This window comes from Pongo pygmaeus, chromosome 10, assembly GCF_028885625.2.
Source record: "Pongo pygmaeus isolate AG05252 chromosome 10, NHGRI_mPonPyg2-v2.0_pri, whole genome shotgun sequence".
NCBI classification, from domain to species: Eukaryota; Metazoa; Chordata; class Mammalia; order Primates; family Hominidae; genus Pongo; species Pongo pygmaeus.
Genome location: NC_072383.2, coordinates 118,941,918 through 118,955,611, shown reverse-complemented (window position 1 = coordinate 118,955,611; position 13,694 = coordinate 118,941,918). Strand labels below are relative to the sequence as shown.

The 13,694-nt window shown below is 56.8% G+C and overlaps 1 protein-coding gene across 4 annotated transcripts in view; it reads left to right on the top strand.

Annotated features, from left to right (window-relative positions):
- PXN (paxillin) overlaps positions 1–13,694 on the top strand; it is a 56,771-nt gene that overhangs the window by 37,325 nt on the left and 5,752 nt on the right. For 2 of the 4 annotated variants that reach the window (XM_054442728.2, XM_054442727.2), the window contains exons 2-6: positions 5,601–5,827; positions 6,144–6,259; positions 6,978–7,114; positions 7,227–7,428; positions 8,220–8,355. In XM_054442728.2, the coding sequence (XP_054298703.1) occupies positions 5,601–5,827; positions 6,144–6,259; positions 6,978–7,114; positions 7,227–7,428; positions 8,220–8,355 (818 nt within the window). Of the gene's footprint in view, positions 1–5,600; positions 5,828–6,143; positions 6,260–6,977; positions 7,115–7,226; positions 7,429–8,219; positions 8,356–9,889; positions 10,778–12,810; positions 13,087–13,345; positions 13,655–13,694 lie in introns of all 4 variants that reach the window. The other 2 variants (XM_054442730.2, XM_063646780.1) reach the window with 2 other exon arrangements.

Genomic DNA, 13,694 nt, shown 5'->3' with positions numbered 1-13,694 from the left:
CACAGGACTATACCTCTTCTAGTTCTGCCTGGGGCTGCTGGTGGAGGAATCCAGAATGGCAAAGGTGGGCAGGGACCACGGGGCCCTGGCGCTGGGGCTGGTGTGGCAGGGCAGCCTGTAAACTCCAAGAAGGGATGGAAAAGCTGGCTCCATGCCCCACATTTACCTGCTTCCTGCTGATCTGGGACTGGGCAAAGCACCCTTTGCCCTCAGGGATTGGATAGGACGGGGAGGTGATTTCTTTCCCCTCCTAGGGCTCAACACCTCTCTGGGAAGAAGCTTGTAATCTACTTAGCAACTCCCATTTCCTGTGTGCTCTATTCCAGGCACTGTGCTAAGTCAGCACTTTATATCTATTTTTCTCATGTAGTCCCAATCCTGTGAGTAAAATGGTGGAATTCCTATTGGGCAGACAAGGAAACTGAGGCACAAAAGCAGTTAAGCAGCCTATCCGAGCAATTCAGCCATTGAGCAGAGCCCAGGTGACTGAGGATTCACCGTACAAGTTGTAACATTGAAAGTCCTCAGAGCCTGGGAGGAGAGAATGGAATCGCTCTGGGTCCTCCCTCCCCCTCAGAGAGATGGACCTTTATCTCCTCTCTCTTGGCACCTGTCCAGCTCCAGGCCTCTGGTCTTGATAGTCTTTATCACACACTAAGAAGTGGCAGGGGCTTAGGCAGGAGGAAGAAGCCTGGCTTGTTTCTATGCTACAGTTGGGGGTGGGGGCGGAAGGGTTTAATTGATTCTCTTTAATCTGGTATTGAGTGCCATGTGTCAGTGGATCAACCGGGGTCCCCAGAGCCACAGTCTGGGGGACATCCCCTTATTGTAGGTACAGGGGGACCCAGGTTTCCTTCCACCCTGAGCCCCTAGGTGGGTACAGGAATGTGAGGGGCATAGCTGCAGCACTTGCCCTGGAATGCAGGCGAACCGGTCCCCTCCTCCTCGGAGCAGTGGGCTGAGGGTGTCTGCACCTTAACCCTCCAGCGGCTCCCACCGGTTGTAAGGATTACGCTCAGTTGGTTGCTGAGGCCCAGGGAAGGGCTTCTTCCTCTCAGCCTGGCCGTGGTGCGCTGTTTCTGCCCAGCCACCTGCCCCAGGGCGGCCTCCCGACCCAAAGCTGCAGCTGTTCCGTGCTGTTGCTCTGACCAGGTGCAGCCATGGGGTGCAGATGGGGGCGCACATGGTGCTGCATTTGCACAGGGCCCTGGAAGTGAGGGCGTGCCCCCCTCTGGTTCTCCAGAGCCCTGCATGTCACCCTTGGGTTGTGCCTTCAAGTGATACCAGGCTACCTGCGTTACTCCTAGGAGCTTGCTGTATTCCTCCAGCTCAGCCTTGTTGTCTCAGGATTGAAACTTCCCCACTGCGCCCATGGCCGGGGCTCCCCAGTCTTCTCCGGCTAGAAAATTCCAAGATTGCACGAGGTTACCCAGTGGCAGGAAGCTGACGGGCCAATGGTGCCCTCTGGTGGGGAGCAGCAGACAGTCTGCACCCCTTCCTCGCCAGGGTGGAGCCAGGACATAGCTCCATGGCCTTTGCCCATGGCTCGCTGGGGACTTTGCACCTAGCCCGCCCTCAGCCTCGAGACAGCCTCCTCATGTTGCATACTTCCGCTGGCCCGGAGAGACAGAAAACCTGCAGAATTCAGGGTGGGTTTCCTCCAGAAAGTGGTTGGGAAGCCCCAGAGAGAGAGCTTCCTCCTTCAGGGTGACTTGGGTCTGGAGGGCCCCAGGCCTGGACCTGGAAACTTAGTAGAGTAATGCGAAGGAAATTTGAGGCCTTCCTTAGCTTGAATGAGGGCTCCCGACTACTTCCGAGCAGCATGTCTGGAATCTGTCCTCCTAGCATGTGGGAAGGGAGGGTGCATTCCTGGTCTTGAATGGTTTCAGTGGGTACCATTTTCTTTGAAGAGTGGATAGCCTGACACCTTCCTTGGGGTATGAGTAGAAGGAATATTTAGAGCGGAGGGAAAGGCTGGAGCTGGACACTGGGGGACCCCGCTGGGATGGGGCTCTGCCTTCAACTGGACTCCTGTGTGCAGTGTCTGCCGGCTCTGTTTGCTCAAGCCAGGGGGGACGTTTGCTGAGCTCGCAAGGGGACTCTGACCCTTAACCATTTTGCAGCCTATGGGGAAGTCTCAGGTATTTGCACCCACTGGAAATCAAAGTAAAGCTAGGAGTCTACTGTTGGCTTGCCTCCTATATTTCTGGTTTTCTTTCTTGAGGAGTTTGTGGGGGGTTTGGAGGCACCAACCCCTACCCCTCTTGCCTAGTCCTTGCCTGTCCAAATCACTAGGTGAGGATGAAGGGTGGAGAGAGAGGAGGAAGCCATACCAGAGACCCTGTGGCTGGTGGATGGACTTGCTGGGGTTTTTCTCTGTCCCTCAAATAGACAAAACTTTGGAGAAAACTGAATAATGATGTGCCTTCTCCCTGACATCTACACTCTATGGTTGGTTGGTTGGTTGGTTTTTAAGACAGGGTCTCGCTCTGTCACCCCGCCTAGAGTGCAGTGGTGCAATTGTAGCTCACTGTGTAGCCTTGACCTCCTGGGCTCAAGCAATCCTCCTGCCTCAGCCTCCTGAGTAATTGGGACTACAGGCGCATATCACCACACCCAGCTAATTTTTAAATTTTTTGTAGAGATGGGGTTTCACTGTGTTGCCCAAGCTGATCTCCAACTCCTGTTCTCAAGTGATCCTCCCACCTCAGCCTCCTGAGTAGCTGGGACTATAGGCATGCGCCATCACACCCAGCTAATTTTTAAATTTTTTGTAGAGACAGGCTCTCACTGTTTTGCCCAGGCTGGGACATGCTACACTTTGAATGTTACTTTATTACTTTGCTTTTCTTTTCAAGGTTGCCCTTTTCATGGTTTGTTCATATTCTACCCAGAAAAGACTTAGGAGACTTAGGAGAAGTCAGTACTTTGCATCCTACCTACACTGCTCTCCTTGGAGAAGGACCTTATTCTGGATTTTACAGAGCAAATCAGATTTGATGTTTGTAGCTTCCAATGTGCTATGGAGCTTCCTCCTGCAGAGTGACTTGGGTCTGGAGACCCTGATATTTGCAGCTGATGTTTGCAGCTTCCAGTGTACCTGCTAGCCCTTATAAACCTCACACCAGTACTTTGAGGTCAGAGTTATTCAAGAACTTACTGAGAAAACAGGCCCTGAGAAGCTAAGCGATTTGCCCTGTGGCATGGATAGTAGAGAGGGGAGCTGGCGCTTGAACTCAGGTCTGGCTCGACCTCAGAATGAGTGATCTTGTGTCTCTGTGCCCCAGAACTGCATCCTTTCACCGGTACTTCACCAACCTAGGATCTGTGCTCCCAAGAGCCTGTTGACATTGTAAACCCGAATCCAATCCATAAACCAAAAGCCCAGGCTTAGAATCACATTGTGGTGGAGCCGGCGTTTGGTGGAGTCCCTGATTCAAAATGTTTGACAAGGAAGCCTGACCATTTGTCTTCTGTTGGGTGTTTGGAGTCCAAGAGACCTGAGTTCAGAGTCCAGCATTGTCACTTCATCCAGTCTTGGCAGTGTGGGATGTGACTGCCTCTGAACCGCAGTTATACCATCTGTGCTAGTGGCGTTGTGAGGATGGCGGGTAACAAAGGTGAAGCTCCTGGCCCCAGTGGGCCTTCAAGGATGGCAGCTGCTCCTGCCCCCTTGCTGGGGTTGCATTCATTCATTGCCTGCTCTGGGGAGTCCTATGGGGTTTCTTAGCTGGCCCTGCCCATGGTGGAGAAAGAGGGATCCGCCCATTGCTGATTGGGCCCAGAGGAAATGAGGACACTGCGTGAAGCCAAGACAGCAGGTGTGGCCCTGGAGAGGCCGTGGGGATTGGCCTGGACGCTGGTTCCTTTTCTGCTGTTACCTAGATACCTACCAACTCCCTCTAGTTCCGGTTTGCTAGAGACAGGAAGCCAGGCCTCCTCCATGGGACCCAGAGGGCAGGGCGGGCTGTAGGACCTGAACTTCTTCGGAGGTCAGGAGACCAGACCCGGGGTCCCGGGCCTTGGAACAGACATCCCCTCTGTCCATCTGGGCAGGAGCCTGGGGTAGGTGTGGCCAGCCTTGAGGGTAGGAGATCAGGACAGGCAGCTGGGAGAAGGTGTGGCCCCATAGACTGAGGCCCTGGGTGAGGGCCTTGCTTCTCTATTCCCTCCTCTGAACACAGGTTGGGGGACTGGGAGCAAGGCCACAAGGAAGGATCACACTGGCAGGCTTCACAGCTTGGGCCTCCAACATTCAGGAAGTTGAACCCTTTAAGTATGGCGTCATCTGGTAGTCACAGTGGGCTCTTACAGGCCAGGTTTTTGGGGTTTGGGGCTTCTGAGGAGTCAGACAATTGTGCCACTCACTGGCTTTGTTATTTGGAGCAAACACCTCTGACCTCTGCCTCTCCAAGCCCGGCTTTCCTCATCCCTGCGGGGAGAATCAATTCCAGCTACAGGGGGTATTAGGGGGATTAACGGAGACCTTGTACACGCTGCTAGAATGCCTAGCAGTGTGCCTGTTACTGATAAGTGGCAATAAACGCAGCCATTGCTTTTTAGATGTTTATTATCCTGAGGGCTAGGGATCAAGCTGTCGGCTCCCTGGACCCAGCAGGTTACCAGGGAGCTGAGAGCAAGCAAGTTGTGAACGGGGCAGGAATGAGGGTGTGGCATCCAGGGCCGGGCTGTCTGAGCCGTGAGGCTGTTGAGGGTCCCAGGAGGGGAAGGAGGAGGTGGGGGTCAGCAGGTCCTACTCTTGCCCCTCTATCTATACCCTTCTTTTCTGGAGACTGGGGAGACCTAGTGCCCCCCTGTTGGCTGCCAGGTGCCAGGGTAATGGAAGCTTAAACTAGAGGGCTGATTTGGCTCCCTTGCCGCTGTTAAAAGCAGAACAGTGGGGGCCTGGAGCCTCTGGGGCCGGGCTGCTTGCCAGACTTCCGCAGAAACAGCCAATGGAGCAGCCTTGCCCCCTGCTCACTGAGGGGGTGGGGACCGCTGCACCAGCCTCACTCCAGCCCCCACCTCCCCATACACCTTACCCCGTAAGGCTGGAGCCTCAGGAGGAACCTGGAGCCCGGGCTTCTGCCTCTACCTGGTTAGGAGGGCGGGGGCCATCCTGAGTGCCCCTTCCAGTCGGGGGCTGAGAAAGCCTAAGCTCTTAGAAATCAAGTGAGGGCCTGGCACTGCCAGGGCCCCTCCCTGTGACGTGGGGCCCCTCCCGCCCATTCTCTCTGCGTTGCCCTGCAGATTCAGAGTTCCAGACAGGCACTTCACTTGCGGCTGCGCGGCCCTGTCAGGAGGGAACGCAGTGCCAGGTGCCTGACTCCCAGAGGTAGGAGATCCCACAGGGCAGCCCCAGAGCCCGCCTCTAGAGCACTTTCAGTCCTGGGTTGCCAGAAGAAGTCAGCTTTGGGAGCCGGCTCTTGGTTAGGCTGGTCGGGGCTGGTGGCTTCCTGTCCCAAGGCTGGTCATTACTCCCATGGGTGGGGCAGGTGCTAGAAGGCATTAACTCTTGAGGTGCAGGCAGGGAGGGCCCTGCCACGGGAGAGTCCCCAGGATTCCAGTTCTCACCTGCTCCCCGTGCCTTCTCTTTGCAGACGCCCTGCTGGCGGACTTGGAGTCTACCACCTCCCACATCTCCAAACGGCCTGTGTTCTTGTCGGAGGAGACCCCCTACTCATACCCAACTGGAAACCACACATACCAGGAGATTGCCGTGCCACCCCCCGTCCCCCCACCCCCGTCCAGCGAGGCCCTCAATGGCACAATCCTTGACCCCTTAGACCAGTGGCAGCCCAGTGGCTCCCGATTCATCCACCAGCAGGTGAGGCGGGGACAGTGGCTGGAAGACCGAGGAGGCTGGGGGACAGAGGGAACTTACCTGGCAGGGGCTTAGGGAGCCAGGGGATGGAATGGAATTGGGGCAGTCGACCCTTCCCAACCAGACACTGCTCCTACCACTCACCACGTGAGTGGAGCAGTGACCAAGTGGTTAATCACAGGTCTCCTGGCCCGACTGTGGAAATTCCCTGGTGAGACTGGCTGTGGGCAGGAGCCTCCTGGGGGTGACTGGAGCTGCTCCTGGCCCCTGTTCCTTTTTCTCTCCTCGGGGTAGCCTCTGAGCATTCTCCTTCTCGCAGCCTCAGTCCTCATCACCTGTGTACGGCTCCAGTGCCAAAACTTCCAGTGTCTCCAACCCTCAGGACAGTGTTGGCTCTCCGTGCTCCCGAGTGGGTGAGGAGGAGCACGTCTACAGGTACTGCCCCAGTCTTCCCAGGGCACCTTCCCTCCTGCTTAGAAATCTCAGGGACCTGGCCAGGTGGGAGGCAGCGGAGGCCCGGGAGCAGGTATGGCGAATGGGCCTTGTGGGGTTACTCTGGTTTAAGCTGCAGAAGGCCTGTCGGTGGGCCCGTCTACCTCATCAGTGCCATCTCCATGCAGTGGACATTCTGGGCTATCACAGCATCTCCGTGTAGCTGAGGAACTGAAGCAAGACTTCCTTCCTCCCCTCTTCTTTTTTTCCTTTTCTTTTTTTTTTTTGAGATGGAGTCTCGCTCTGTCGCCCAGGCTGGAGTGCAGTGGCGCGATCTCGGCTCACTGCAAGTTCCGCCTCCTGGGTTCACGCCATTCTCCTGCCTCAGCCTCCCAAGTAGCTGGGACTATGGGCACCTGCCACCACGCCCGGCTAATTTTTAGTAGAGACGGGGTTTCACCATGTTAGCCAGGATGGTCTCGATCTCCTGACCTCATGATCTGCCCGCCTCGGCCTCCTAAAGTGCTGGGATTACAGGCGTGAGCCACCGTGCCCGGCCTCCTCCCCTCTTCTTACCACATCCCTTCCCTACCCTCTGTCCTCTTGCGGGGGAAGACTTCGCATCTCCTCTGCCTTGTTCTCCCTGGGAATCTGGGAACTGCCAAGCCAGTACAAGGCCAGAGAGCATCTCTCACTGTCTTCTTTCCTTTGCCTCTCAAAGCTTCCCCAACAAGCAGAAATCAGCCGAGTCTTCACCCACCGTAATGAGCACGTCCCTGGGCAGCAACCTTTCTGAACTCGACCGCCTGCTGCTGGAACTGAACGCCGTGCAGCATAACCCGCCAGGCTTCCCTGCAGGTAGGACCGGGTCCCTGGGGCAGGGTCTACCAGGGCCCAGGGCCCATCTGCTGACCTCTAGATCCCAGGAGGGCTCAAGGGCTGAGCAGCCTTTTTCTCTCCTCTCTGCAAGATGAGGCCAACTCAAGTCCCCCGCTTCCTGGGGCCCTGAGCCCCCACTATGGTGTCCCAGAGACTAACAGCCCCTTGGGAGGCAAAGCTGGGCCCCTGACGAAAGAGAAGCCTAAGCGGAATGGGGGCCGGGGCCTGGAGGACGTGCGGCCCAGTGTGGAGAGTCTCTTGGATGAACTGGAGAGCTCCGTGCCCAGCCCCGTGTGAGTACCCACTGGGCTCTCCCCAGGTGGGGAAGGGCTGGCCCAGCCTGCCCCGGGTCCAGTGTCTGTCCCCTTAGCCCTGGTATCACCCACTCCCTCCCGTGTCTGCCATTTGCCAGGCACTGGGGGGATAGTGGTGAGTCACATGGACACCATCCCTGCCTTCAGCCAGTCACTGCCAGTCAGAAAGGACAGACATTGTGCACGCCGAGGGCGCCTGGAGCTTAGCAGCTCTTGGCACAGGCTTTGGGGCCACACAGTAGAGTTCACATCTTGGCTCTGACAGTTAACTGTCAGCTCTCAAGCCTTAGTTTTCCCATCTGTAAAATGGGACAAGAACTTATGAGATCACTGGAATAAGACCACCTACCTCAATAAGGGCGAGAACCAGTAATCCATGTAAAGCGCTTGGAATGGTTTCTGGTGTGTAGTGCGTGGCACACATGGTGAGTGTCCAACACGTGAGCTCTTACCAGTGCCGTTGTGTTACTGCAGTAGCCTCACCTCCATGTCCAGTGTTGTGGAGGAAACGTAGGGCGCTTGGGCTTGTTTCACAGGCCAGCTTTCACTTGGGCTGGGGGCTAGAGGAGTCTTCCTGGCACTTCCTGCTGCCATTGAACTGCCCTTTCTTCTGACCCAATGATGGGTACCCAGGAGAGACTGGGAGCTGGTGGGCCGCCCTGGGGTTGGGGATGGTGAGACCCCAGTGTCCGAGGTGAGAGGTCGATTTGATCCCCGTGAAGTGTGGGGCTGACTGTGGGCTCCCCACTGATGCCGTGCCCACCCTGCAGCCCTGCCATCACTGTGAACCAGGGCGAGATGAGCAGCCTGCAGCGTGTCACCTCCACCCAACAGCAGACGCGCATCTCAGCCTCCTCTGCCACCAGGGAGCTGGACGAGCTGATGGCTTCACTGTCGGATTTCAAGGTGCCCTGTGAACCCTCCATCTTCCCTGCCCTGCCGCCCCTCCCTCATCCTTCTCCTCCCTTACCTCTGTGTGGGTAGCTGGACCTTGGCATCTCAGTGTTTGGGTGCCTTGCCCTTGAGCCAGGGACACTGTCATGCCCTGGCCTTGCTATGATGCCAGGAGACGGGGAGGGAGGGCCAGGTGAGCCTGCCTGAGGATTGCAGTAGCCAGTGAAGGCAGACAAGCTGGAGAAGTGCTCAGCTGAGACATTCCTTCCTCCCGGGGTGCTCCCAGCCACTCAGGTCGAGGGGATCAGGAGGCTGGGACGCTGGGACAAAGAACCTTGTGTTGATGGCTGCTCTGGGTGGGGGAGGGCATTCTCTGCTGGGCCATGTGGGACTTGGGAGCCTGTGCCTGGGAGGTCATTTGCCCTGGAGCCCCATCTCCCACGCTAGCTGTCCTCAACACATCCTCTTTCTTTCTGCCTCTGATCCTGAATCCACAAGCCTCCCTTGCTACCCTTCTCCCATCCTTCCCTCTCGCCCTCCAGGGCCTCTCAGTTCCCACGAGCGTGTCTGTGGGAAACCATGGGGCCAGCCTTGCACGAGGTACCTGCCCTTCCCCTGCCCTGCCGGGCCTCCCCAGTCCTGCCAGGCCTGAGATGTTTAATTTAGAGGATTCAGTGTTTCCATGGGGATTGATATTGACAGAACTCACCAGCAGCTGCTGACTTCACACTTCCATGTGGGTCAGCTGGAGACCTTTGGGGCATGACCTAGGGAATATGAGAGGGGAGTGAATGGTCCCTGCACCCTTGGCCCTGATGGTGTCTCCTAGCCTCCCTTCAGCTGAGGTTTCATGGTGGGAGATGGGAGTGTGGCTGGGGTGGAGGGTTGAACCTGGCCCTGTGACCCTCGCATGCTATAGTTCCAGCTCCAGGCCAGTGGTTCTGAGCAGCCACGGTTAGAAGCAAGTAAGTTGGATTCAGGGCCTGGCCTGAGGGAGCTGTGCCCCGGTGCTTTTAAGGCTGCCGTTTTCTCAGACGGCCTGTGTCCTGATGCCAGGAGAAGCAGCAGTGGTTTTAGTCAGATCCCTGGAGCCAGGACTTGGAAGACGTAGAGGACTTGGGATGTAGGAAGGCTGGGATTGTCCAGAGGGACATGGCCGAGTTGGGCCAGTGTCCGAGGCGGGCTCAGCAGCCCCCTGGGGCTGGCTCTCCCTCCATTTGTGTCTGGGGCTGTCTTCCGTAGCCACCTGGCTCCCCATTTGTCCACCTCACCATGGTCTTTTCTTTCTCATACCCTCCCTGGGTGGCTCCACAGGCACGGCTTGGCGGCTGCTTTCTCTTGCTTGGGTTTGGTGAGGGCTAAGCACGCGAAGCCCAGGGAAGCCTTTTTGGGGTCTGGGTCTCCTTCAAGGGTCAGTCCTGTGCGTCAGCTTTGCAGCCACCTTGGTCAGCCCTAAGGCCGAGCCCACTGCTTGCAGGGTGCAGCCGTCCTCACTCCCCTCATCTCTCTTTCTCCTCTCCCCTCTGCCTTTCTCTCTCTCCTCCAGACCAGCTCCTCCACTGTGGCTCTGAGTGCCCTGGGGCTGCTGTCCAGCTCCGCTCCGTCCTCATACTGCTCCCTTCCTCCTTCTCCTCCTCCCATGCCATCTGTATTTCTGCCACCCACCACTACACCCTCCCCTCGAGGCCAGGGCCACACTCCGGAGTTCCCTTGTACTGAGCAGAGTGGACGAGGCCTTCTACCTCCTGTAGCCCCCAGCTGGCTTGATTTGGCTGGTCTTGGGGTGATGCCTGACACCCTCAACTCAAGGTCTCCCTCTGTGGAGGGTTCTCTGTGGGCAGTGGGCACAGAGAGCCAGGGTCGAGATTGGAGGCCCCTGCCGACCATCACAAGTGAGCTCTCTGGGGCTCCGCGCTGCCACACTGTACCCTGTGCTGGTAGCATAGCTCTCCAGGAGCCTGGGGAGCCCCAGGGGCCACCAGCCAGCCCTTCGTGCCCAGAGGAGGCCTTGGCTGCCACATGGGAGCGGACATGGGCTGCGGAGGTATTCAGGCCTGAGAGAATGCCCCCCTCTGGAGCTGCTCAAAGCTTCCAAGAAGTAACAGAGCCAGCTGTAGTGGCAGTGGACCGGCAGGCCATCTTCCCAGATACCTGGACTCTCGCGGAGGAACACGGCCTACAGCAGGAGAGGCCAAGGCCAGAGCCAGGGAGGCTGGGAAGCAGCTCCCCCGCCTCAGTTACCATGGAGCAGCTAGGTGCAAAGATGACCGAGAGGGGAAGTGTGGCCAGGCCAACCCAGGGACCTGAAACCCCAAGGATCCCAGAGGGCACCACCGAAGCTGCCACCCAGGCCGGGAAGGAACAGCCAGAGCTTCCATGTGCCATGGCCACGGGCACACCCAGCACCACGGAGAGGATTTCCACCTCTGGCCAGGCAGGCGCCAGCTCGCATGGCTGCTGGGCATGGCCCTTGGCGGGTCTGAGTGTGGGCCGCTCCTTGCTAACTGCATGCAGCCTCCCACTCTGCGCATGTCTGCTTGGGCAGAAAATGCTGAGACACTGTGGCCGGACCTGACAGTCAGCACTTGGCAGTGGGCTCTGTGGACCGGCATTTCTCATAGCGTCAACCCACCTCTTGCTTTGTTAAGGCTTTTTCCTTTCAGATGAGCTGGCCTTGACATTCTGATGTGGTGAAATGATTAGAAGCATGGACTTTGGAACCAGATAGACCTAGATACAAACCACATCTCTAACACTTGCTACCTCTGTGACCTTGGGCAACCCCCTCCCTCAGCCTCAGTTTTCTCATCTGTAAAGTGGGGAGAATTTCCATCAAGATTGTCCGGAGACCTAAATGAGATAATTCCTGGAAAGTGTTTAGAACACAGCATGTGGTCTCTCAATAGGCCGTGGCTGACAGTACTTTTATTACTTGCTTTTTGCTTAATTAAAACTTTATGCCGGGCCAGGTGTTCTGGCTCACGCCTGTAATCCCAGTACTTTGGGATGCCGAGGCGGGCGGATCACCTGAGGTCGGGAGTTCGAGACCAGCCTGACCAACATGGAGAAACCCCGTCTCTACTAAAAATACAAAAAGATTAGCTGGGCATGGTGGCGCATGCCTGTAATCCCAGCTACTCGGGAGGCTGAGGCAGGAGAATCACTTGAACCCGGGACACAGAGGTTGCGGTGAGCCAAGATCATGCCATTGCACTCCAGCCTGGGCAACAAGAGCGAAACTCAGTCTCAAAAAACAAACAAACAAAAAAACAAAAAAACTTTATGCCTCACCTTGGCACAGTGGCTTATGCCTGTAATCCCAGCACTTTGGGAGGCTGAGACAAGAGGATTGCTTGAGCCCAGGAGTTTGAGACCAGCCTAGGCAACACAGCAAAACCCTGTCTCTACAAAAAATTAAAAATTAGCTGGGCGTGGTTGCGCATGCCTATAGTCCCAGCTGCTGGGGAGGCTACAGCAGGATCGCTTGAGCCCAGGAGTTTGAGGCTGCAGTGAGTTGTGATGGCACCACTGCACTCAGCCTGAGCAACAGAGCAAGACACTGTCTCAAAAAAAAAAAAAAAAAAATCCCCCAAGCTTTATGCCTCTTTGGAAAACAAAACGAAACAACCAAAAACCCCCAAAACACTACCAACAAGTATAATAGCATAATATAATATTAGCATAATAATATAAATAAGAAAAAAAAACTAGTTAAAGAAGTTTCTGGCTAGCTGAGCACGGTGGCTCACGCCTGTAATCCCAGCACTTTGGGAGGCCGAGGCGGGCAGATCACGAGGTTAGGAGTTTGAGACCAACCTAACCAACATGGTGAAACCCCGTCTCTACTAAAAAAAAAAAAAAAAAAAATTAGCCAGGCGTGGTGGTGCATGCCTTTAATCCCAGCTACTCAGGAGGCTGAGGCAGGAGAATCTCTTGAACCCAGGAGGCGGAGGTTGCAGTGAGACCAGATCGCGCCACTGCACTCCATCCAGCCTGGGCGACAGAGCGAGACTCCGTCCCACCCAAAAAAAAGCTCCTGGAAGGAAAGACTTCTTCTATTATAAATAAATAAAAAAAAAAGAAAAAAGAAAGAAAAAGCCGTATGCCTTGTCAAGGGCATGCACTTACATCCTGTGGAATAATTCTTGTGCAAACCCAGTGCGGTAAGCCAAGAAAATCTTGTGGTTCCATTTTAAGGAAGGGGAAGCTGAGGCCCGTGGCAATTAAGTGTCTTGCCCAAGGTCAGTGGCCAGCTTGGAGGTGAATGCTGGGTCAGAGGTCTCGCTCGCAGCCTGTGCTTCTGGAGCCAGTCTGATCTTCCCCCTCCCCTTGCCTCCACCCACCTCCGCTTGGCTCTTTGGTGGTTTTCTTTTGTGCTCCCTCTCCTGAGGCATCTGAGTGTGGCCTGAGCAGCGTCGTGCAAGCTGGGAGTGGGACAGTGACAGCCTACCCTCCCCCTCCCCCTAGATCCGATCTGTGATCAGGAGGAGCCGGGAGACTGGCCACGCACACCCCATGTCCCGGGAGCCCTCCCCTCGCCGCCGGCTGGACCCTGCCACCTTGAGCAGGACCCCATCCCAGGAACAGCTCATCGCGGAGCTGCAGGGGCGGCTGGGCATCCAGCCTGAGGCAGAGGAGCTGGCGGAGGCAGCGGGGCCCTCTGCCCAGGACTGGCTGACCGAGGGCGTCATCATCACTGTGCAGCCACGTGGGAAACGGGCCGGGGGGCAGCTCATAGAGAAGGTGGCGAGGAGATGCCCATGGCTGGAGCTGGGCCAGAGCCAAGCACCTGGGGTCCAGGTTCTTCCCTGGCCCCAGTGCTGGCCGGAGGGGAGATCTGGGGAGAGGGTGGGGGTTTCTTGCCTCCTGTGACCTTGGAAGACTGGCCCCATTATTGGTGCAGAGTAGGAAGGCCCAGGGGGAGCCTGGGGAGGTCCCCCCACCCCTGTGGGCTGAGCTGGCGATTTCTTCCTCATCGCTCTCCCTCCTTTCTTCTCCCCAGGTTGTCTTCCCTCCTGGCTCTCCCATTCCCCTGAGAAGAACCATCTCTGTCCTGGCTTCTCCTTCTGTCCCTTTGCTCCAGCATCGCACAGACGCCGCGGCCAGCAGCTCTTCTCCCCTGCCCAGCCTGCTCGCCTCCTCCCCCCTGGGGCCCTCAGCTTATACCTGTGGTTCTTCTGGGGTCCAGAGTGCAGGGGAAGAGCCCCATGATGAGGGGGTGCAGGGCCCTGCCCTTCCCACTCCTGCACCCCAAACCATGAGGTCCGTGGGCTGCCAGACCGATGAGGACCCGCTCTTCCCCCCGATGCAGGCAGGCCTTAAAGGAGCCCCCCCCTCCCTTTCTGTCCCGT